This window comes from Tamandua tetradactyla, chromosome 14 (assembly GCF_023851605.1).
Source record: "Tamandua tetradactyla isolate mTamTet1 chromosome 14, mTamTet1.pri, whole genome shotgun sequence".
NCBI lineage: Eukaryota > Metazoa > Chordata > Mammalia > Pilosa > Myrmecophagidae > Tamandua > Tamandua tetradactyla.
The window spans coordinates 22,587,131-22,613,628 of NC_135340.1; the positions used below are offsets into that span (position 1 = coordinate 22,587,131).

Below are 26,498 nucleotides of genomic sequence, written 5' to 3' on the forward strand. Positions count from 1 at the left end.
TCTAAAATTTATGTAGAAATGCAAAACGACCTAGAGTTGCCAAAATGATTTTGAAAAATAACAAAGTTGGAGGATATACACATCCTAATTTTAAGCTCTATAATGTTACAACATCAAGACACTATGGTTTCTCTGCAAAGATAAATAAATCGATTAATAGAACATAATAGAGAGTCCAGAGATAGAGCCAGATATAGAGCCAATTCAATGGGGAAAGGAGATGTTTTTAAACAAATGGTATTAGAACAACTAGAGAAACTATGGAAAAAATAAATATTGACCCCTATCTCACTTTATACACAAAAACTGATACAAGACATAAAAGCTAAAACTATAGTTTTAAGATGAAAACACAAGAGAATAGTTTTACAACCCTGGGGTAGACAAGAAAAGATTTCTTAGGGAAGAAAAACACTAAACAATAACAAAATGGATAAATTTGGATTTCATTAAAATTTAAACCTTTAGCTCATCAAAAGCCAAGCCACAAAACAGGAGAAAACATTCCCAATACAAAGGACTCAGTCAGATTATATGAAGAAATGCTACAACTCAATAATAAAAGGACAAAAACAAGTCAATAAAAAAATAGGCAAAAAACTGGAACAGACACTCCACAGATCAAGATTCAACAATATTATTATAAACACATGAAAAGAGGCTCAACATCATTGTCATTAGGGAGAGGCAAATTAAGACCATTAACATCACATTTCATACCCATTAAAATGGTTAAGATTAAAGAGACTGTCAGATGTTGACAAGGATGTGAAGAAGCAGGAACTCTTGTGAACACATGTATAGTATTTATTACAAAATTATTCATAAAAGACAAAACTGGAGAAACCCAAATATTTATCAACAGAAGAATACATGAACAAAGTATATATTGTATATACCATGGAAATATTATTCAGCAATAAAAAGAACCCAACTACTGATACACGCAACAAGATAGATTAATTTCTAAAGTATTAGGCTAAGTGAAAAAAGCCAGATGCACAAGGCTACAATCTGTATGATTCCATTTATAGGAAGTTCTAATGCACGCAAACTCACCTATGGTGATCAATACAACCATGGTGGCCGCCTTTGGGTGGGGAATTGAGAAGGCGGGCCAAAAAAACTTTATAGGGGGGATGAAAATGTTTTCTATACTTATTTGTTTATAGAAACCCATTGAATTGTATATTTAAGATTTATACATCCCATTGTATGTGCAATTCTGACTCAATAAAATGTAAAAAAAAAAACCAAACTGTAAAACAAACTTGAAGTATATATCTTCTCTCCAAAAAATAGTTACTGGGAGGGTATGTGAGAGAAGCTTCTGGAACACTGGTATTGTTCTTTTTATTTTTGCTGGAATGATGATTATATTATATAGGCATTTTCACTTTAGGATAATTCATCTACCTATAAATTTATGATTTGTATACTCCACTGTATATTCATCATACAAAAAAAAAATCAGCTAGTGAATCAGGTACTCCCTATATACAATACACTGCTCTGCAGAGCTTCTATTTGGCTACTTCATTCTCAGAAAGGAAAACTTACCAAATACTATCTGCTTGCTAAAGCAAAGAAAAAACATAAACTTCTCAACTAGCAGCTCAAATGATCAACCCTGGGTCAAAGGCCAGCCCTAAAATACCAGCTTTTTATACCCCATCAAAATATGCAAATAAGAGAGGAGTGTCAAGATGGCGGTTTAGCAAGGTACGCGATTTAGTTCATTCTCCAGAAGAGCTACTAAATAATCAGAAACAGCACACAACTCCTGGGGCCAAGTCAGTGACCAGACACACAGTGTACCCCAGTCTGGACCAGCTGGACTGGCTGCGAGCCACCCCAAAACTGTGAGTTCCCCAAGCCTAGGCAGCCGGCGCCCCTCCCCCACAGGCTGCTTCCCAGGGTGGAAAGGAAAGGGACTTTACCAGCAGCAAGGGCTGAGCACAACCAAATACCAATTATGGAATTAATCAACAAATTCGGACAACTAAAAATAGGCCCCCAGCTCAGGTGAACCTGGTCAAAGCGGAGGTCACTCATTTTTGCCCCAGCGCCAAGGCAGCAGAGCTGACAGAAAAAGAAAAAATAAAAAAGAAACAGAAGTTTTTGTGGCTGTGTTTCTACAAAGTTTTGACTGCCTTTGGATATAGCAGCAGGACTTCTCAGGCTGCAACTGCCCTAGGCATAGGTTGAAACAAGTTTGTGTGAGAGCTTGTCTGGAACCTGTGCCTTCCCCAGCGGAGGGGTAAAGACCAACTAAGGTGGAATTCGGACACCAGGGCTTGGTAATTTGAAGCCATTAAAACCAGCCTACAACCTCTCCTCTGTCTCCAACACACCCCTGGCAGGGAAAGTCTGCCAAAGTTAAAGGTACCGCATCGTCTTATGCTGGTGGGACCTGCAGGCAGACAAGCGCCTCATATTGGGCAGGGGAGGAAAAACAGAGTCCAGAGATTTCACAGGAAAGTCTTTCAACCTGCTGGGATTCACCCTCAGGGAAAACTGATGCAGGTGACTCTTTCCTCCTGACAGGAGCCCAGTTTGGTCTGGGAAAATCTGGCTGGGTCCTATAATACCTAAATAGACCCTCCTAAGGGTGGGGGGAAAAAGGCATCATACAGGCAGAGAAAGAAACAAGAAAACAAGAACTGAAAAATTCTCCTCTGTTAAACAAAAGCTAGGCTAGAGGTCCAGAAAAAGCTGAACTGAATGTGAAAGAATAGAGAGATAATAAATTTATCCAGCAAGAAAGCCCTAGGTAAAAGAAGTGAAAGCAATCCCCAGAACAAACTAATTAAGGTAATTAAATGCCTAGACACCAGAAAAAAATAACAAATTACACTAGGAAAATTAAAGATATGGCCCAGTCAAAGGAGCAAACCAACAATTCAAATGACATCAGGAGCTGAAACAATTAATTCAGAATGTATGAACAGACATGGAAAACCTCATCAAAAACCAAATCAATGAATTGAGGGAGGATATAAAGAAAGCAAGGAATGAACAAAAAGAAGAAATCGAAAGCCTGAAAAAACAAATCACAGAACTTATGGGAATGAAAGGCACAGTAGAAGAGATAAAAAACAATGGAAACCTACAATGGTAGATTTTGAGAGGCAGAAGATAAATAGGATTAGTGAACTGGAGGACGGAACATCTGAAATCAGACAAGAAACAGAAATTATAGGGGAAAAATGGAAAAATATGAGCAGGGACTCAGGGAACTGAATGACAATATGAAGTGCACAGATAACATGTTGTGGGTATCCGAGAAGGAGAAGAGAAGGGAAAAGGAGGAGGAGAAAAACTAATGGAGAAAATTATCACTGAAAACTTCCCAACTCTTATGAAAGACTTAAAATTACAGATCCAAGAAGTGTAGCGTACCCCAAAGAGAACAGATCCAAACAGACATACTCCAAGACATTTACTAATCAGAATGTGAGAGGTCAAAGAGAAAGAGAGAATCTTGAAAGCAGCAAGAGAAAAGCAATCCATCACATACAAGGGAAGCCCAATAAGACTATGCACAGATTTCTCAGCAGAAATCATGGAGGAGAGAAGAAAGTGGGATGATATATTTAAATTACTAAAAGAGAAAAACTGCCAACCAAGAATTCTATATCCAGCAAAATTGTCCGTCAAAGATGAGGGAGAAATTAAAGCATTTTCAGACAAAAAAATCACTGAGAAAATTTGTGACCAGAGATCACCTCTGCAAGAAATACTAAAGGGAGCACTAGAGACAGATAAGAAAAGACAGAAGAGAGAGGTGTAGAGAAGACTGTAGAAATGAAGTCTATGAGTAAAGGTAAAAAGAAGGAAAATTAGATATGACATATAAAATCCAGCCTGTACAGTAATAACACTAAATGTTAACGGATTAAACTCCCCAATCAAAAGACATAGACTGGCAGAATGGTTTAAAAAATAGGACCCACCTATATGCTGTCTACAGGAAACACATCTTAGACCCAAGCGTAAACACAGATTGAAAATGAAAGATTGGGAAAAGATATTTCATGAAAATAACAATCAGAAAAGAGCAGAAGTAGCTATACTAATATCCAACAAATTAGACTTCAAATGTAAAACAGTTAAGAGAGACAAAGAAGGACACTATGTATTAATAAAAAGAACAATTCAACAAGAAGACATAACAATCATAAATATGTATGCACCGAGCCAGAGTGCTCCAAAATACATGAGGCAAACACTGAAAACACTGAAAAGAGAAATAGACACATCTATCATAATAGTTGGAGACTTCAATTCCACACTCTCATCAAAGGACAGAATATCTAGACAGAGAATCAATAAAGAAACAGAGAATTTGAATAATACAATAAATGAGCTAGACTTAACAGACATTTATAGAACATTACACCCCACAACAGCAGGATACACCTTTTTCTCAAGTGCTCATGGATTATTCTCAAGGATAGACCATATGCTGTGTCACAAAGCAAGCCTCAATAAATTTAAAAAGATTGAAATCATACACAACACTTTCTCAGATCATAAAAGAATGAAGTTGGATCAATAACAGACACAGTGCCAGAAAATTCACAAATATGTGGAGGCTCAACAACACACTATTAAACAACTAGTGGGTCAAGGAAAAAATTACAAGAGAAATCAGTAAATATCTAGAGGCAAATGAAAATGAAAACACAACATATCAAAACTTATGGGACACAGCGAAGGCAGTGCTAAGAGGGAAATTTATTGCCCTAAACGCCTATATGAAAAAAGAAGAAAGGGCAAAAATCGAGGAATTAACTGTACACTTGGAAGAACTACAGAAAGAACAGCAAACTAACCCCAAAGCAAGCAAAAGGAAATAACAAAGATTAGAACAGAAATAAATGAAATTGAGAACATGAAAACAATTGAGAAAATCAACAAAACCAGAAGCTGGTTTTATGAGAAAAATCAATAAAATTGATGAACCCTTAGGAAGATTGACAAAAAGAAGAAGAGAGAGGATGCAAATAAATAAGATCAGAAATGGAAGAGGAGATATAAACACAGACCCCACAGAAATAAAGGAAGTAATGACAGGATACTATGAACAACTTAATGCTAATAAATATAACAATGTAGAAGAAATGGACAACTTTCTAGAAAGGCATGAGCCACCAACTTTGAATCGAGAAGAAACAGATGACCTCAACATACCAATCACAAGTAAAGAAGTTGAATCAGTCATTAAGAAGCTCCCCAAAAAGAAAAGTCCAGGACCAGATGGCTTCATATGTGAATTCTACGAAACATTCCAGAAAGAATTTGTACCAATCCTGCTCAAACTCTTCAAAAAAACTGAAGAGGAGGGAAAGCTACCTAACTCATTCTATGAAGCCAACATTACCCTTATACCAAAGTCAGAAAAAGATATTACAAAATAAGAAAACTATAGGCCAATCTCTATAATGAATATAGATGCAAAAATCCTCAATGAAATTTTAGCAAATCAAATCCAGGAACACATTAAAAGAATTATACATCATGACCAAGTAGGATTCATACCAGGTATGCAAGGATGGTTCAACATAAGAAAATCAATTAATGTAATACACCATATCAACAAATCAAAACAGAAAAACCACATGATCATCTCGATTGATGCAGATAAGGCATCTGACAAAATTCAACATTCCTTCTTGTTGAAAATATTCAAGGATAGAAACAGAAGGGAACTTCCTCAACATGATAAAGGGAATATATGAAAAACCCACAACTAACATCATCCTCAATGGGGAAAAACTGAAAACTTTACCCCCTAAGATCAGGAACAAGACAAGGATGTCCACTATCACCACTGTTATTCAACATTGCGTTGGAAGTTCTAGCCAGAGCAATTAGACAAGAAAAAAAATACAAGTCATCAAAATTGGAAAGGAAGAAGTAAAACTCTCATTCTTTGCAGATGATGTGATACTATATGTCAAAAACCCCGAAGAATACACAGCAAAACTACTAGAGCTAATAACAGAGTACAGCAAAGTGGCAGGTTACAAGATCAACACTCAAAAATCTGTAGTAATTCTATACACTAGTAATGAACAATCTGAGGGGGAAATCAAGAAAAGAATTTCATTTACAATTTCACCCAAAATAATAAAATATTTAGGAATAAATTTAACTAAAGAGACAAAAGACCTATACAAAGAAAACCACAAGAAATTGTTAAAAGAAATCACAGAAGACCTAAATAGATGGAAGGGCATATAATGTTCATGGGTTGGAAGACTAAATATAGTTAAGATGTCAATTCTACCTAAATTGATTTACAGATTCAATGCAATACCAATTACAATCCCCAAAACTTAATTTTCAGAAACAGAAAAAACAATAACCAAATTTATCTGGAAGGGCAGGGTGCCCCGAAAAGCTAAAAGTATTCTGAGAGAAAAAAATGAAGTCAGGGGTCTCATGCAACATGACTTTAAGGCATATTATGAAGCTACAGTGATCAAAACAGCATGGTACTGGCATATAGATAGATATATTGACCAATGGAATTGAATAGAGTGTTCGGATATAGATCCTCTCATATATGGAAATTGATCTTTGATAAGGCAGTCAAGCCAACTCACCTGGGACAGAACAGTCTCTTCAATAAATGGTGCCTAAAGAACTGGATATCCATATGCAAAAGAATGAAAGAGGACCCATATCTCACACCTTATACAAAAGTTAACTCAAAATGGATCAAAGACCTAAACATTAGATCTAAGACCATAAAACTGTTACAAGAAAATGTAGGGAAATATAAATCTAATACTTGGAGACGGTTTTATAGACCTTACACCCAAAGCAAGAGCATTGAAGAAAGAAATGGGAACTCCTCAAAATTAAACAGTTTTGCACATCAAAGAACTTCATCAAGAAAGTAAAAACATAGCCTACACAATGGGAGACAATATTTGGAAATGACATATCAGATAAAGGTCTAGTATCCAGAATTTATAAAGAGATTGTTCAACTCAACAACAAAAAGACAAACAACCCAATTACGAAATGGGCAAAAGACTTGAACAGATACTTCTCAGAAGAGGAAATACAAATGGCCAAAAGGCACATGAAGAGATGCTCAACTTCTCTGGCTATTAGAGAAATGCAAATCAAAACCACAATGAGATATTATCTCACACCCACCAGAATGGCCATTATCAATAAAACAGAAAATGACAAGTACTGGAGAGGATGTGGAGAAAGAGGCACACTTATCCACTGTTGGTGGGAATGTCAAATGGTACAACTGCTGTGGTAGGCAGTTTGGCAGTTCCTCAAAAAGCTAAATACAGAATTACCATATGACCCGGCAACACCATTGCTAGGTATCTACTCAGAGGACATGAGGGCAAGGACACAAACAGACATTTGCACACTAATGTCTACAGTAGCATTATTTACAATTGCCAAGAGAAGGAAACAGCCAAAATGTCCATCAACAGACGAGTGGCTAAACAAACTTTGGTATATACATGCGATGGAATATTATGCAGCTGTAAGACAGAATAAAGTTATGAAGTATGTAACAACATGGATGGACCTTAAGGACATTATGCTGAGTGAGATTAGCCAGAAACAAAAGGACAAATACTGTATGGTCTCACTGATATGAACTGACATTAGTGAATAAACTTGGAGAATTTCATTGGTAACAGAGACCATCAGGAGATAGAAATAGGGTAAAATATTGGGTAAATGGAGCTGAAGGGATACAGATTATGCAATAGGACTGAATGTAAAAACTCAGAAATGGACAGCACAATACTACCTAACTGTAATACAATTAAGTTAAAACATTGAATGAAGCTGAATGTGAGAATGATAAAGGGAGGAGGGCTGGGGGCACAAATGAAATCAGAAAGAAGACAATAAAGATTAAGATGGTATAATCTAGGAATGCCCAGAGTGTATAATGACAGTGACTAAATGTAAAAATTTTAAAAATGTTTTTACATGAGGAAGAACAAAGGAATGTCATTACTGCAGGGTGCTGAAAATAGATGGCAATTAATATTTTTAAATTTCAATTTATGTGCGAGACTAAAGCAAAAAATGCTTATTTTGTACAAAAATTATATTTTGACTAGTGCATTTCCTAATATAACTTATGCAGACAGCTTAATTGAACACCATAAGTACATGGAACCTTGAGTAAGACATGAAATTTTGTTGGTTTGTCCAGAGTGATGCCCTGATAAATCCCAGAGTGATTTGAACAGTGAATAAAAAAGTATTTGCAAACTCCCCTTCAGGGAATGGTGAGAAAGGGGGAAAATTCAACCTCCCCAAGTTGAATTCTTGATATTCTCACAAGCAGTGTGAACAACCAAAGCTATAGGCTGAGTCCCCAGTCTTGGGGTTTGTTCATATGAAACTTAACCCCACAAAGGATAGGTCAAGCCTACTTAAAATTAGGTCTAAGAGTCACCCCCAAGAAAACCTCTTTATTGCTCAGATGTGGCCTCTATCTCCAGCTATCACAACAAGCAAACTCACCACCCTCCCCCTGTCTACGTGGGACACGACTCCCTGGGGGTGGACCTTCCTGGCAATGTGGGACAGAAAACTTAGAATGAGCTGAGACTCAGCATCAAGGGATTGAGAAAACCTTCTCCACCAGAAGGGGGAAGAGTGAAGTGAGACAAAGTGTCAATGGCTGAGAGATTCCAAACAGAGTCAAGAGGTTAGGCTGGAAGTTATTCTTACGCATTAAGTAGATATCACCTTGTTATTCAAGATGTAATGGAGAGGGTGGAGGGAACTGCCTGAAAATGTAAAGCTGTGTTCCAGTAGCCATGTTTCTTGAAGATGATTATATAATGATATCGCTTTCATGTGTGTGATTGTGAAAACCTGTGTCTGATGCTCCTTTTATCTACCTTGTCAACAGACGAGTAAAACATACGGATTAAAAGAAAATTATAGGGGGAAAAAATGTTAAAATAAATTTAGTTTGAAATGTTAGTGATCAATGAAAGGAAGGGGTAAGGGGTATGGTATGTATAATTTTTTTTTCTTCTGCTTTCATTTTATTTCTTCTTCTGAATAGATACAAATGTTCCAAGAAATGATCATGATGATGAATATGTAACTATGTGATGATATTGTGAATTACTGATTATATATGTAGAACAGAATGATCAAAATAGGAATGTTTGTGTTTATTTGGTGGGGTTTTTTGGTATTTAAAAAAATAAATAAATACAAATTTTTTAAAAAAAGGAAATATAAGAAGCCGCTTTACAAAAGACTATAGGGTAGACATTCAGTCCATTCACCACTCTTGGTATCCCAATAAAAGTTATGGGTCCATTTTCTCACCTTCATACTAATATTTCTGTATGTTTGCTGAAAATGTATCCTTAGTGCTTATCAGAATAAAATGTGACTTTTATACAATTTACATATCAAAGAGTTCATTTTTGCCAAACTCGCAGACTACCAAATTCTCTAAACATTTAAGCTGAGCTTTTTAAAAGTTTTTTTATTTATTAAACATACCAAGATACAAACACAAATATTCTTACCATATGATCATTCCATTCCACATATATAATCAGTAATTCACAATATCATCACATAGTTGTATATTCATCATCATGATCATTTCTTAGAACATTTGCATCAATTCAGAAAAAGAAATAAAAAGAAAAGAGAAAAAAATTCATATATACCACACACCTTACCCCTCTCTTTCATTGATCACTAGCATTTCAATCTAATAAATCTATTTTAACATTTGTCCCCCCTATTATTTATTTTTAATCCATATATTTTACTCATCAGGGGCATCAGACACAAGGTTTTCACAATCACACAGTCACATTGTAAAAGCCGTATCATTATACAATCATCTTCAAGAAACATGGCTACTGGAACACAGCTCTACATTTTCAGGTAATTCCCTCCAGCCTCTCCATTACACCTTAGTTAAAAAGGTGATATCTATTTAATGCATAAGAACAACCTCCAGGATAACCTCTCAACTGTTCGGAATCTCTTAGCCATTAACACTTATAGTCTCATTTAGCTCTCCCCCCTTTTGGTCTAGAAGGTTTTCACAATCCCTTGATGCTGAATCCCAGCTCATTCTAGGATTTCTGTCCCATGTTGCCAGGGAGGTTTAAACCCTTGGGAGTCATGTCCCGCGTAGAGAGGGGGAGGGCAGTGAGTTTGCTTGTTGTGTTGGCTGAGAGATATAGGCCACATTTGAACAACAAAAGAGATTATCTTGGGGGTGACTCTTAGGCCTAATTTTAAGTAGGCTTAGCCTATTTTGTGGGGTTAAGTTATATATGAATAAACCCCAAGATTGGGGGCTCAGCTTATTGCTTTGGTTGTCCCCACTGTTAAGCTGAGGTTTTAATAACCGTTACGAGGACAGGGTGGGGCTAGGGAACAGAGAGCTGATGCTTAAATTGTACAGAGTTTCTGATTGGGCTGATCACAAAGTTTTGGTAATGGATGGTGGTGACAGTAGAACAACACTGTAAATGTAATTAATAGCACTAAATTACATATGTAATGTGGTTAAAAGCGGGAAGTTTTAGGTAGTATACATGTTACTAGAATCAAAAATTAAAAAAAAATACAACAGTACAATACAGTGAACCCTACTGTAACAATGGACTATTTAACAGAACTACAAAAATGTTCTTGTATGAATTGTAACAAATGTACTACACTAATGCAAGGTGTTAATAACAGAGTGGTATACAGGAACTCTGTATTTTATGCATGATTTTTCTGTCAACCTAAAACCTCTAATAATTTTTTTTTAATTTTAAAAAGTCAGACTAGTAAAGTGTTGAGAGCATGATTGAATTTAGAAATCAAAAAATGTATAATGCAGATAACCAACACAACTGTTCAATATTCTCTGACAGTTGTCAGCAGTAAAGAAAAGAGAAGCCTGGGTTGATATAGACAAATAAATGGTCAAGGTCATAAAGGAATTGAGGAGGTAAGAGGGGGGAGGGCAGAGAGGGTATTTGTTGGGAGTATAACTGAAATAACTAACTATGGGATCTGGGTGAGAAAGGGAAGAAATGCAGCCAAAAAACTTAAATGCCAGGAGAACAGGGGGAGTCTAGGACCAGAATCAAAGAGTATTATGATTGTCATTAGGGAAATGCAATTTAAAACCATTAACATCACATTTCATTTATCAGAACTCAAGCAGCGGAAGTGATAAAAAGGCAGTTATTATCTGTGGTCAAAAAAGAAGAGTTCCAGAATTCAGGATATATTTCATCTAATACTTCCTCATCTGAAAATGAATATAGAAATATCTACCACTGAAATTGTCCTTCTATAGCATGGTGCCTGACCCATAGTAGGCTCAGAATAAATATAGAATAATTGTTATAAGTTGACAGAGAAAATGTAAATTGCTTTTAATATTTACCTACAACATAAACTCACATCTACTTAGAAAAAATAAAATTCATATCAAGTAAACTATAAATAACATATGGCCCTTCTCATATTTTTAGATTCTCCAATCAACCACTCTCTTCCTTTCTTAACTATAAATTAAAGTTAACTGAACAGATATTATATATGCAAAAATACAGCCATATGTACTCAGAAAGAAACAAAATTCCACTTCCTTCTGAAGCAATTATAAATCACAAGTACCAGTGCCTAAATAAATTTTTCTTCTTCTGGGGAATTTCTACACTGCCTGTATAACTCAAAATTGGCCACAATGTGATTAACTGAAAGGATGAAGAAGGCAGATTACTTATAAAATATATTTTCTCTTCTTACTGCAGATTCAACACAGCAACAAAACAATATAAAATAAGACAGGATATTCAGAAGTCATAAGTCATGGGAAAGATTAAATCGCATAACAGTGAAATTTGGTCTTGGCTTCACATAATTCACTATATATTCAGAATCAACTGGGTTTCTTTACAAGCCAGGTTGCAAATTTTAACAATTCTTCAATCTGCAAATGCATTAACCATAGCTTTGCAAACAACAAACCAATATTTAATACAATTTTCTTACCTGCCTCAACAGTTTCTCAATGGCTGACATTACCATAAGTCCTCTCCAAACAACTGGTACCGTCTCTTCAACCAGGAAGCCCATAGACATACTGCAACAGTAATCCAAAAATACAACTAATTTATAAGAGTTAGTCAATATTATTCTGAAAAGTAAAAAAGTTATTTAAAAAAGACAGGCTCACCAAGCAATACCATAATTCAAAAGAGGCCTCATTAGGTTGCCTGAAATAAGAAAAAAAAATCTCTCTTAGTAAGGTAAGTCATTATACATAAAAACAGTGACTTGTTTTCTTATCACAGAATGTCAAATCAGAAATTCAATTAGGCTGCTAATATTGCTGGTCTTTAACTTCCAAGTAATTCACCTCAAACTGTAAGCATACTAAGGTTTCCACTAGATGCACCATCTAGAGTTGGGATATAGTTTTATTAAGAAATAATTCACCTTCAGATTTAGAAATGTTTATTTAAAAATAGTCTCAATCAGTAATTTTGTCTAGTGAAAGCCTTTTTATGCAGCACATTTCCACCAATTTTATTTATATATATGCTCACCTAGTACATGTGTATATATTTGCACATGTATACATATATATATATATATATATATATATATACACACAGATACCTAGTCAGCTATAAAAGGAAAACAGCCCTCCTTATATTAAAGCATTATCTCTCTTTATTTTTTCTTTACCTTGAAGAGTTTAAAAACAATAAAAACACAAAAAGTAGAAAACCTCTATTTCGTAATATGAGACAAGAAATTACATTAACTTCAAGAGAAAAGTCACCTACTACTTATGCTCATTTACCAAAAAAAACAAACATTTTACATAGACAACAAAACTATTAAATATAGTTTCTTGTATTAAATTACCTGTGCAAGTAAAAGCAATCTCCAGAATAAACTAATTAAGGTAATTAAATGCCTACATGCCAGCAAAAAATAACAAATCACACTAGGAAAATTGAAGATATGGCCCAGTCAAAGGAACAAACCAACAATTCAAATGACATACAGGAGCTGAAACAATTAATTCAGAATGTATGAACAGATGAGGTTTTGATGAAAACCTCATCAAAAACCAAATCAATGAATCGAGGGAGGATATAAAGAAGGCAAGGAAAGAACAAAAAGAAGAAACTGAAAGTCTGAAAAAAACAAATCACAGAACTGATGGGAATGAAAGACACAGTAGAAGAGATGAAAAAAAACAATGGAAACCTACAATGGTAGATTTCGAGAGACAGAACATAGGATTTCTGAACTGGAGGATGGAACATCTGAAATCCAACAAGAAACAGAAACTATAGGGAAAAAAAATGGAAAAATATGAGCAGGGACTCAGAGAATTGAAAGACAATATGAAGCACACAAATATACGTGTTCTGGATGTCCCAGAAGGAGAACAGAAGGGAAAAGGAGGAGAAAGACTAATGGAGGAAATTATCACTGAAAATTTCCCAACTCTTATGAAAGACTTAAAATTACAGATCCAAGAAGTACAGCGTACCCCAAAGAGAATAGATCCAAATAGACATACTCCAAGACATTTAATAATCAGAATGTCAGAGGTCAAAGAGAGAGGATCTTGAAAGCAGCAAGAGAAAAGCAATCTATCACATACAAGGGAAGCCCAATAAGACTATGCGCAGATCTCTCAGAAGAAACCGTGGAGGCGAGAAGACAGTGGGATAATATATTTAAATTATTAAAAGAGAAACACCGCCAACCAAGAATTCTATATCCAGCAAAATTGTCTTTCAAAAATGAGGGAGAAATTAAAACATTTTCAGACAAAAAAATCACTGAGAGAATTTGTGACCAAGAGACCAGCTCTGCAAGAAATACTAAAGGGAACACTAGAGACAGATACGAAGACAGAAGAGAGAGGTGTGGAGAAGAGTGTAGAAAGGAAGACTATGAGTAAAGGTAAAAAGAAGGAAAATTAGATATGACATATAAAATCCAGAAGGCAAAATAATAGAAGAAAGTACTATTCATGCAGGAATAACACCAAATGTTAATGGATTAAACTTCCCAATCAAAAGACACAGACTGGCAGAATGGATTAAAAAAAAGGACCCATGTATATGCTGTCTCTACTCAAAGGACATGAGGGCAAGGACACAGACTTTGCACAGCAATGTTTATAGCAGCATTATTTACAATTACCAAGAGAAGGAAACAGCCAAAATGTCCATCAACAGACGGGTGGCTAAACAAACTGTGGCATATACATACGATGGAATATTATGCAGCTGTAAGACAGAATAAAGCTATGAAATATGTAACAACATGGATGGACCTTAAGGACATTATGCTGAGTGAGATTAGCCAAAAACAAAAGAACAAATACCGTATGGTCTCACTGATACGAACTGACATTAGTGAATAAACTTGGAATATTTCTTTGGTAACAGAGACCATCAGGAGATAGAAATAGGGTGAGATATTGGGTAATTGGAGCTGAAGGGATACAGATTGTGCAACAGGACTGAATATAAAAACTCAGAAATGGACAGCACAATATTACCTAACTGTAATGTAATTATGTTAAAACACTGAATGAAGCTGCATGTGAGAATGATAGAGGGAGGAGGGCTGGGAACACAAATGAAATCAGAAAGAAAGGTAGATGGTAAAGATCGAGATGGTATAGTCTAGGAATGCCTAGAGTGTATAATAATAATGAAATGTACAATGTACAAATTTTAAAAATGTTTTGGCATGAGGAAGAACAAAGGAATGTCATTATTGCAGGGTGCTGAAAACAGTTGATAATTAATACTCTAAAATGTCACCTTATGTGTGAGACTAAAACAAAATTTATATTTTGACTAGAGCATTTCCTAATATAACTCATGTAGATAAGTTTGATTGAATGTCATAAGTACTTGGAATCTCAGGTAGGACATGAGATTTTGTTGGTTTGTCCAGAGTGATGCCCCAATGAATCCCAGAGTGATCTGATCAGTGACTGGAAAAGTATTTGCAAGCCCCCTTCGGGGAATGGTGAGAGTGGGGAGAAATTCAACTTCCCCAAGTTGAATTCTTGATATTCTCACAAGCAGTGTGGACAACCAAAGCTATAGGCTGAGCCCCCAGTCTTAGGGTTTGTTGATATGAAACTTAACCCCACAAACGATAGGTCAAGTCTACTTAAAATTTAGGCCTAAGAGTCACCTCCAAGAGAGCCTCTTTTGTTGCTCAGATGTGGCCTCTCTCTCCAGCCAACATGACGAGCAGTCTCATCACCCTCCCTCTCTCTGCATGGGACATGACTCCCAGGGTGTGGACCTTCCTGGCAACGTGGGACAGAGATCCTGGAATGAGCTGAGACTCAGCATCAAGGGACTGAGAAAAACCCTAGAATGAGCTGAGAATTAACATCAAGGGATTGAGAGAACCTTCTTGACCAAAGGGGTAAGAGTGAAATGAGACTAAGTGTCAATGGCTGAGAGATTCCAAACAGAGTTTAGAGGTTATCCTGGAGGTTATTCTTATGCATTAAGTAGATATCACCTTGTTGTTCAAGATGTAGCAGAGAGGCTGGAGAGAACTGCCTGAAAACGTGGAGCTGTGTTCCAGTAGCCATGTTTCTTAATGATGATTGAACAATGATACAGCTTTCACAATGAGACTCTGTGAATGTGAAAACCTTGTGTCTGATGCTCCTTTTAGCTACTATATCAACAGAAGAGTAGAACATATGGAATAAAAATAAATAATAGGGGGAACAAATGTTAAAATAAATTTAGTTTGAAATGCTAGTGGTAAATGAAAGCGAGGGGTAAGGGGTATGGTATGTATAATCTTTTTTTTTCTCTGTTATCGTTTTATTTCTTTTTTCTGTTGTCTTTTTATTTCTTTTTCTAAATCGATGCAAATGTTCTAAGAAATGATTAATATGCAACTATGTGATGATATTAAGAATTACTGATCATATATGTAGAATGAAATGATATCTTAATGTTTTATTTGTTAATTTTTTGTAATTAATAAAGAAAGTTAAAAAAAAAAAATTACCTGTGCAGCACGTCCCTGCTCATTCTTGCTCCCATATCTTACATTTCTACAACAACTACCTACACAACTACAGCAGAAATTATCTTAACTTTTGCAATTGGGAAGTGTATTCAGTTGGTTAGTTTAGTAAGAAGTAAAGAGAGAAAGCATTAAAAAGTACATACAACCTTAAACATTTTCTTTTAACCTGAAGCATTAAAATATACACTTATTCATCAATCTTTTATGAAGGACTACGGCATTCATAAAATCCATTCAATGAAGTTCAGCAATAACTTATTTGTATGAATCACACCTATAGCTTTATCTACAATTTTCAGTTTCAGTCCCTTTAAAAAAGAATTTAAACATGTGATGCAATCTGAATCCTGCCAGGTTTTTATGATTTTTTTTCCCAAACTTTCACAGTTACCTATCCCATATCTAATTTGATTCCAATATTTTTCTTTCATTTAGCTTTGTTAAGTCTTTCCAAAGCATCCCACTAAAAATTTCAGAGTAACAACTCTTTTCCATCATTCTCTGAACTATTGTTTACTTTCTATTTTCATCCATAACACTCGTATAGAGTCAAGTTTTATTTAAAATCGTTACTGAAAGTCAACAACCTCCCAACCCTCCCTCATTTCTAACTCTCTTGACCCTTCAAACGATTTTTTTTTTTACTTTTTATTTGGAATTATTTTACATTTTATAGAAAAGTGCACAAAAAGTAGAGTCAGTCCCTCACATATGCCCTCACTGAGCTTTGCCTAATATTAACATCTAATCATACCTGACCACAGTGCAAGGATCAAAACCAGGAAATTAACACTGATTCAATACTATTAACTAATCTACAGATCTTATTCAAATTTTTATAATTTTCCTACTAATGTCTTTATAGTAATGTCTTTTTTCTTGTTCAAGATCCCATGAAGCTTAACTGATTCTTAAACTAAACAACTCTGAAGAGGCTTACTTTGTTCCTCTTGATTTTTCAGTGTTAGTCAATATCCCTAAAAGACTGTACAATTTAATTCTTTTTTCAGAAAGACAGATACATTTCTTATGTACCTATCAATCCAATATATCATAATTTTTACTACAGCAGTAATCATATAAATGTCATCAAAAGATGAGCAGTACAGTTTACTATGTGATTATTTTTCCTTTTTCCTCCCTAAATTAAATAATTATCTTTGGTGGCTGGGTGTATACATGTATGCGCTTTCATCATTTTCTATGTATTTATTAGCAATTTATTTCTAAACTCTTTTCCAATTTTTAAATAGCTTCTTTGTATCAACCAAAGGAAGAAAGGTTTATTTTGTCCAGAACCTAAATTTTCTGTAGCACATCATCTGTGGTAGTTTGAGTCAGTTGTCAAGTTGGCCTGGTGAATGTACCTAGTTTTGTTGCTGTGGACATGAGCCAATGGTGCATGAACCTCATCTGTTGCTGATTTATATCCGCAGTAGGCTAGGAGGCATGCCTGCTGCAATGAAGGACATTTGACTTAATTGGCTGGTGCTTAAATGAGAGCACAACAAAGCACAGCCCAAGCAGCTCAGCATACCTCATCTCAGCACTCACAGCTCAGCTCAGGTGTTTGGAGGTGCAGAAAGAAGTCACCCTGGGGAAAGGTGTTGGAACCCATGGGCCTGGAGAGAAGGCCAGCAGAGACCATCCTGTGCCTTCCCACATAAGAAAGAACCTCAGTGGAAAGTTAGCTGCCTTTCCTCTGAAGAACTAACAAAATAAATCCCCTTTTATTAAAAGCCAATCTGTCTCTGGTGTGTTGCACTCCGGCAGCTAGCAAACTAGAACATCATCTAACTCAATCTGTCTCGATAGATCATTTAAACAGTCCAAACAAAGGGAACCCAAAATAAGAATGAGGGCTATTAATCCTATATAGCTTAATGTAATGCAGGGATAATCCCAGCATATATTAAGCAGATAATCAAAAAGTATTGGCAAAGTCCCTCGAGGGATGGGAGAAAAAATAGCTTATGTATGCAACAGAGAAGCTTAGCCTATCTATAGGTATGCCTAAGAGTTACTTCCAGAGGACTTCTTTTGTTGCTCAGATGTGTCCTCTCTCTCTCTAAGTCAACTCTGCAAGTGAAATCATTGCCTTCCCCGCTATGTGGGACATGACATTCAGGGATGAAAGTCTCCCATCAGCATGTGAGATGGGAGATAACTCCCAGAGATGAGCCTGGCCCTGGCAACGTGGGATTAACAATGCGAGCCTGACCAAAAGGGGGAAAAAGTGGAAAAAGTAAGGTATCAGTAGCTAAGAGAGTCCAAATAGAGTTGAGAGGCTACTCAGGAGGTCATTCTTCTGTAGACTTTATTTAGACATTGCAACCTATCATGGCTTGCCAAACCTGTACAAAAACATTCCTGACAATCCTAAAGAACATCTAGGGCATTATATAAGATTATAACACCTAGGGTATTATATAAGATTTTACTAACGTTCCAAGAACTAGGGTAATTTTCCAGAAACCTAATACCTCCAGATGGGTCCCTGGACCAATAAGTTCTGAAATGCAGAGGAGCCAGCCTCTCCAGAAGATCAACTAGTTTCATGCCCCTATCCTGTATTTTTGATAGCCCCTTTTAACATGAAAAAGGTAGAATGGGCATAGCCCAAATAACCCTAAAGAGTGGAAGAAAGATCAAAGTTGATGGTAGAGTTATACAGAGAAGGAAGGATTTAGCAAATGAGTATGATTGTTGAATCATTATATTGATATTTCTTTTAGTGTCCAGTATCTAGAGCAGCTAGAAGTAAAAAACTAAAATTTTGGAACTGTAACCCATTTCAAACTCTGAAATCTGTTCTACAACTAATTGCTGTGATATGCTTTGAAATTCATTGCTTTTTAGTATACATGTTATTTTTCACAAAAAGGAAAAAAAGTCAATTATAATGATAAATGCACAGCTATGATGATTGTGAACCACTGATTGTACACTTTGTATGATTACATAATATGTGAATATATATGTCAATAAAAAATAAATAACTAAAAAAACAGAATAAAGACCTTAACATTTATCTACCAATAGCACTGACAAAGAAAACATAAAACAAAAATAAAAGTATTGTTAAAAAAAAATAGCCTCTCAATATCGAATAATTAATCAAATACACTAGGTTTTTTATTAAGTTCATAATAAATTCAAATAAAGTCTTGAATAAGCCTCTGTGCAAGCTTTATGGTAGTTCTCGAATACAGAAGTTCTTAATTTTGATGTAATTAAATGAATCAATCTTTTTCCTTTTGGTTTGTACTTCTGAGGCCCTGTTTAAGAAAGAATTCCTTAACATATGGCCATAAAGTTATCTTATATTTTCTTCTAAAGTCTTTATAGTTGCATTTCAAATTCAAGTTCTCAAACTGTATTAGTTTGTTAAATGCTGCCAGAATGCAATATATCAGAAAGAGGAATGGCTTTTATAAAGGGAATTTACAGTTCTAAGCCTACAAAAATGTCCAGACTAAGGCATCCAGGGAAAGATATATTAATTCAAGAAAGGTCAGTGAGTCTAGAGCACCTGTCAGCTGGGAAGGCACATGGCTAGCATCTGCTGTTCCTTTGCTCCCTGGGTTCCATTGCTTTCAGCCTCTGTTCCTGTGGGGGTTCCTAACTTTACTTTTCCAGGGCTGGGTTTCATCTTTTGGCTTCCCTTGGTTGTCTCCAGGTTCTGGCTTCCTTACCCTGTCACGGGAAACCACATGGGAACAGCTGCTGGGCTCCAAGCATCTCCAAACATCCGTGCCTATTCTTCAATTAGCACCATCTGTGTCAACTCTGCTCTAAGTTTTCTCCAAAATGTTTTCCCCTTTTAAAGGACTACAGTAAACTAATCAACACCCACCTTGAATGGGCGGAGTCACATCTCCATCTAATGAGAAGGTCATACCCACAACTGGGCAAGCCAGATCTCCAAAGAAATAATCCAATCAAACCATTTTCTTTCTCTTCCCAGGTGGATTTATATTGTCCCAGCATCTGCAATGCCAGCTGTGTTATAAATCAGGTTTCTAATAGGTTTAATTTTGTATTCAGTACCACTAGCCTATTTGTCTATCTTGGGGCCAAACAGGACCTGTACTCTGGCTTTGTATTAAATCCTCCAACTGGCAGATAAAGTTCTTTCACTTCAACAGTGTCTTACCTATTCATGGGCCTTTGCTTGTCTATATAAATTGCAATGCCAACTTGTCACTTTACACAAATGGAATTTTGATTGATTTTGCATTGAATTTATGTCAATTTAGGGAAAACTGATATCTTCATAAAATTCAGTCTTCCTGTCCACCAACACCATTTATCTCTACATTTTACTGACATCTTTAAAGTCTTTCAACAACATTTTGGAATTTTTTTCATATAAGATTTATGCATTTTTTGATAGAATTATTACCAGGTACCTTATGTTTTTGAAGCTATTTGTATATTTTTGAAATTTCATTACCTAATTCTTCACTGCTGATACATAGAAATTTAATTGTCTCATATATTAATCTTACATGTATCTACCTTGCTAAATTCTCTTATTCATTTTAATTGTGTGTCTACAGATTCTTTTTAGATTCCTCTACAAACAATCTTAGATTCTCTGTAGATTGCTATGCAAACAATTATATTTTCTGGACATAATGGCAGTTTTAATTCCTTCTTTCAATTCGTTATTTGTGGGTATGTGTATTTGTGTTTGGACTTATTCTGCAGGGTAGGAGTATCTATATGATGTTGAATAAAAGTCTGATACTAAGCATCCTTGTCTTACCCCTACTTTTAAGAGGAATCTTTTAACATTCCACCATCGAATATGGTACGTACCACAGCTTTTTTATGAGACACATTTTATCAGGTTATATTCCTTCAGTCTTAGTTTAAGAAGACTTTTCATCACAAATGGTGTTGAGTTTTATAGGAGGCTGTTTTAGTTTCCTTGGTTGCTCAAGCAAATACCATGAAATGGTTTAGTTTAAACAATGGAAATTCATTTGCTAATGATTTTGAGGCCAGAAGAATGTCCAATAAAAGTATCATTAAAGGCTGGCTGCCAGCAATCTTCCATCCTTAGCTGGTCGCATGGCAGCAAAGCACATGACAGCATCTCTCCCTTGTCTTTCCGGTTTCATTAATGCTCAGCTTACAATTTTATTTTGCTTATAAAGGACTCCAGTAACAGAAACAGACCCATGCTGATTGAGGTGAGCCCCACCTTAACTAAAGTGATCACATCAAAAAATACTACTCACAATGGGTTCACACACACAGGAATGTATTAAATTTAAGAATATGTTTTTCTGGAGTACATACGGTTTCAAACCACTACAGATGCTTTTACAGCAACTTTTGGAATTCTCAGAATTTTTTATCTTTAATCTGTAGCAAGAATGAATTCATTAATAGATTTTCTACTGTTGAAACCAATCTGCTTCCCTGAAATAAACCGAAATTACACACAACATAGTCTTTTTATACAATGCTTAACTTGGTTGCTAATATTTGCTTAAGCTTTTAAAATAAGTCAGTTAGGGAGCTCGGTCTTTTTGATTCTGTCCTTCTAAGGTTATACTGAACTAATTCATAAACTGAGTTGTTGTGGTAGTTGAATTCTGCACCCCCAAAAAAAGATTTAATCTTAATCCAATCTTGTGGGTGAACCCATTATAAATTGGAACTTTGATGATTTTTTCTTTTTTTAGTTAAGGTGTGGCCCAAATGAATGAAGTTGAGCATAAATTCTATTACTGGAGAGAAAGTAATGTGAAGGAGTAGAAACAAGAAGCTAGATATAAATGGAATCCAAAAGAGAAAGAAGAACATTGTCAAGTGACAACAAAGTCAAGGATTGCTGGCCAGCCACAACACTACTGACACTGGGATGGAGCAAGCTTCTGGCCTTTGAAACAATGAGCCAATATCCTGGCGTTAAGCCAACCATTGTATGGAATTTCTCATAGTACCCAAGAAAGTAGGACAGTTTGGAAGAGTTTTATAATTTTTTATTCTACAAAAAAGTTTCTGTAAGATTGGAATTAATAGTTCTTAGAATGCTGGTTTGCTACTTTCTTGGTGGGAAGATATTTTTATGCAATTTGACTGAGATATATTCATACACCATATAATCACCCACAGTATACAATCAATGGCCCACAGTAACATCATAAAGTTGTGCATTCATCACCACAATCAATTTTGGAACATTTTTATTACCCCAAAAAAAGAAAAAGATAAAGGACAAAACCCCAAATTTTTTGTCTTTATTTCTTATTCATTTGCCTATAATGGGGGTGTCAGTAACAAGGTTTTCACAATCACATGGTCACAACATAAAAGCTATATAGCAACACAATCATCATCAAGAATCAAGGCTGGGTACATGGGTGGCTCAGTGGTAGAATGCTCACCATCCATGTGGGAGACCTGGATTCAATTCCTAGACCATGCACCGCCTCCCCCCTCCCCCCCAAAAAAAAACACGAATCAAGGCTACTGGATTTCAGTTCAACAATTTCAGGTATTTCTAGCTATTCTAATACACTAGAAACTACAAAGAAATATCTATATAATGCATAAGAATAACCTCCAGAATGAACTTGCAACTCTATTTGATATCACTTAGTCACTGAAACTTTCATTTCTTTTCCCCTTTTTGGTCAAGAAGGCTTTCTCAATCCCACAATGCCAGGACCAGGCTCATTCCTGGGAATCATGTTCCACACTGTCAGGGAGATTTACATTCTCGGGAGTGATTTCCCATGTAGTGAGGAGAGAAGTGAGTTCATCTGCAGAACTGCCTGAGAGAGAGAGAGAGGCCACATCTGAGCAACAAAACAGGTTCTCTGGGAGTGACTCTGAGGCATAATTATAAGTAGGCTTAGCTTCTCCTTTGGAGAAAGAATTTTCATAAGGGCAAGTTCCAAGATTGGAACTTTTCACAAGAGCAAGTTCCAAGATTGGCTTTGGCTTTCAAACTGGGAGTCCTTAATGCTTGAGAGAATATCAGGAATTCTCCAAGTGGGGAAGTTTAATATTTCCACATTTTTTTCCTAGTCCCCCAAGGGAACTTTGTAAATACTTTTTATTTTCTGTCCAAATTCCTTTGGGATGTATAAGGATATTACATTAAACTGTACAAAATAACAAGATCTCATTTCTTATTCAAGTTTCCATGTAATTATGTTGTTTGAATAAATTGACCATACAGGTTAAACTAGACAGTGAGCTGCAGAAAATATGAATTTTGTACTGAATAAACATCTCTTCCTTTGGTCTCAAACAGAAGTTGAAGTTTTAAAATACAGTCATTTTTTAAAACTTTATTTATTTTTATTTATTTTTTTATTTTTTTAATAAATTTATTTTTTAAAGTAAAAATACCACGTATTTTTATTTACCTAAGTCCTAACAAGATCAGCTGCATTCATATCTGTAATTGAAATTTGATCTCTCTTTCAGCTTCTTTAATGATTGCTATATGGGGTAAGCTGATTTTCAGAGCTATGAAACTCTGACTCTGAGTCTCAAGTGTCACAGAGATATCCCAAGTTCCAGGGAACTTCCAGATTATACACAAAGACCTCAGCATCTCAGAATTTAGAAACAGTTAAAACTCAGGAAAAGATGTAACTGCTTTAAAAGCTTACAATCTAGGAAACTTTACAATACACCTTATTGAACATTCTGTATTTTTTTGCATGAGCAGGCACTGGACCTCCAGGTCTCCAGCATGGCAGGCAGGCGAGAACTCTGCTTACTGAGCCACCATGGCCCCATCTGTACTTCTTAATCATTGATTAGCCAATCTCTCCCCATGTTCTGTCCCCTGATAATCTAAGCTCTTTAATTCAATGTTCAGCTTGCACACTGTAGTTAGCCTATATTGGTGAGGCCTTACAATATTTATCTTTTCATCTCTGGTTTATTTCACTCAACATAATCCCTTCAGGGTTCATTCACCTGTCTTGCAACTTCACTCCTTCTTGCAGCTGCTGAATATTCCATTCTTTGTATATACATAGTTTGCCCTTCTATTCCTCAGATCATGTACCCTTCCTTGGTGGGAAGATTTTAACTAATGATATTAATTGCTTAATAGGTATGGACTAATCAATATTCTATTCCTTTCTGAGTCTACTTCAGTAACATATTTTTCTAGGAATTGTCTACTTTTGAAGAATTTCAAATTTATTGGCACAGAGTTTTCCAAATATTATCTTATATTTGGAATCCATGGCTGTATCTGATATTAAGTCCCTCTTTTTATTTCCAATATATGTATTTTGGTCTTCTCTACACTCTGCCCTTTTTATTTAATCTATCTTGCCAGACATTTGTGTAATTTGTTTGTTGTTATATTTTAAAAATACATTCGTGTAATTTATTAGCCTTTTTTTTTTTTGCATGGGCAGGCACTAGGAATCAAACCCGGGTCTCCGGAATGGCAGGCAAGAACACTGCCTGCTGAACCAGTATGGCCCACTCTCTACTTTCTTTGGATTTATGATGTTTTTACATTCGTGTAATTTATTAGCTTTTTTTTTTTTTTTTTTTGCATGGGCAGGCACTAGGAATCAAACCCAGGTCTCCGGAATGGCAGGCAAGAACACTGCCTGCTGAACCAGTATGGCCCACTCTCTACTTTCTTTGGATTTATGATGTTTTCTTAACTTAGGCAGTTAGCTCATTTATTTTCAGTCTTTTCCCTTATTAAATATAAATACTTAAGGCTAGTCATTCATATATAAATGTTATTTAGCTGTATCCTACAAGTTTTCATTTCTATTATCATTTCTTTTTCAACCATGGGTTATTTAGAAATTGTTTTTAATTTCCAAATGTGCAGGAGTTTTTAGTTTTCTAAAACCTTGTTAGAAACTTCTACATTAAAGGTGTGGTAGTTAGGGGATGTGGTCTGAATGATATCAATCATTGAAATGCACTGAAATTTGCATTATGGCCTAATACATGATCAATTTAATAAATATTCCAGGTGTGTTTGAAAAGAAAGCTTTATAAATGGCCAATGACTCACACTTCCCAGTTATTTATAAGTTCTAAGAAATTCTCTTTCTTTTCTACCATCTCAGTCATGAATTGAATAATTAATTTTTGTTAATATTCTACCTATATTTTAAGGTATATTGTGGCAGAAAAAATTTCTCTGAACAAATAATCTATAACAGTGCTGGAATGAGAAGTTGAAAGCTGCTGATTTTTATAAAGATCTTATATTCTACCATATTTCAGAATTCTTAGCATTTTTTAAATTTTGTAAAATTTCTTTTGGACTTTCTAGGTAAACAAGTATATTAATTGGAATTTGAGACAAGTTTGTCTCTCTCTTTCTGTTTTTTAATACCCCTTACTGTCTTGTTTTAGTGTATTGGCTAAAACCTACAGTAGCAATCCTCTCAGGCATATATTATTTTGTTCTTAACATAACATGGCAAAGATAACACCAAAAAGGGAAGGTGGAGGGTATTTGGATATCATTTATTCACTTATTCCTCCATTTCAAGTGGGTGATCTAATTAGCTTGATTTTGTTCAAAACATGGCTTAAAGTTCAAGCTGGAAGTGAGACAGTCAAAAGTCTTTCCACAAAATTGAAATCAAAATCTCTGCCACTATAAAAGAATAATCTTAAATTTACTCTATCACTATGCTAAATCCAAAATTAGAGAAAAAGTATTTAAATATTTCTTGTAGTTAGTGAATGATAAATTGTAAATTAAAATCTCAGCAATGAGAGTAGATTCATCACCTTGTTAAATGTGTTTACTCAAAATTTAATAGGGAATAACTTAAAATGAACTCCTTAAAATATAACATATACATTAAAAAGAAAGTTATAGGCATATTCTTCACTATCTTCCTTTATGCTTCAGTAAACGAAATTAATATTGCCTAAATGCACTTTACTTTAATTGATTAACAAAATTACCAGAAATGAACCACTGGCATAGTCTGAGGCCATATTTTAAAACTAATGGGGATTTTGAATAATCCATGATCATAGCTATCAATTAGTTTCTTTGCCCCATAATTTTAAGGGAAATGTGTACAACAATTCCTCCACATAAACTTAACTGAAACGCTAAGAAAGTAAAAATAACAAAGTACTATTGATAGAAACTTTGGAACCCCCTGCACTATAAATGAGAGCTTTTTATTTTTTTATTAGAGAAGTTGTAGGTTTACAAAAATTCATGCAGAGGGACTTCCAGAGAAGATGGCGGCTTAGTAAGACGCGCGGGTCTTAGTTCCTCCTCCAGAAAAGCAACTAAAGAAACAGAAACAATACGAAACAGCTCCCGGAGTCACGACAGAGACCAAAAAGACAGCGTACCCCATTCTGGAACAGCTGAACGGGCAGGGAGAATCTGCTGCGGT

General features: G+C 35.4%; 1 protein-coding gene across 3 annotated transcripts in view; it reads right to left on the reverse strand.

The window, feature by feature from the left end:
- The window catches only part of NUBPL (NUBP iron-sulfur cluster assembly factor, mitochondrial), a 298,898-nt gene that overhangs the window by 177,413 nt on the left and 94,987 nt on the right, over positions 1-26,498 (reverse strand). For all 3 annotated transcript variants that reach the window (XM_077126998.1, XM_077126997.1, XM_077126999.1), the window contains 2 exons: positions 12,236-12,275; positions 12,052-12,142 (listed from right to left, as the gene is read on the reverse strand). In XM_077126998.1, coding sequence (XP_076983113.1) covers positions 12,052-12,142; positions 12,236-12,275 — 131 coding nt within the window. The remainder of the gene's footprint in view (positions 1-12,051; positions 12,143-12,235; positions 12,276-26,498) is intronic.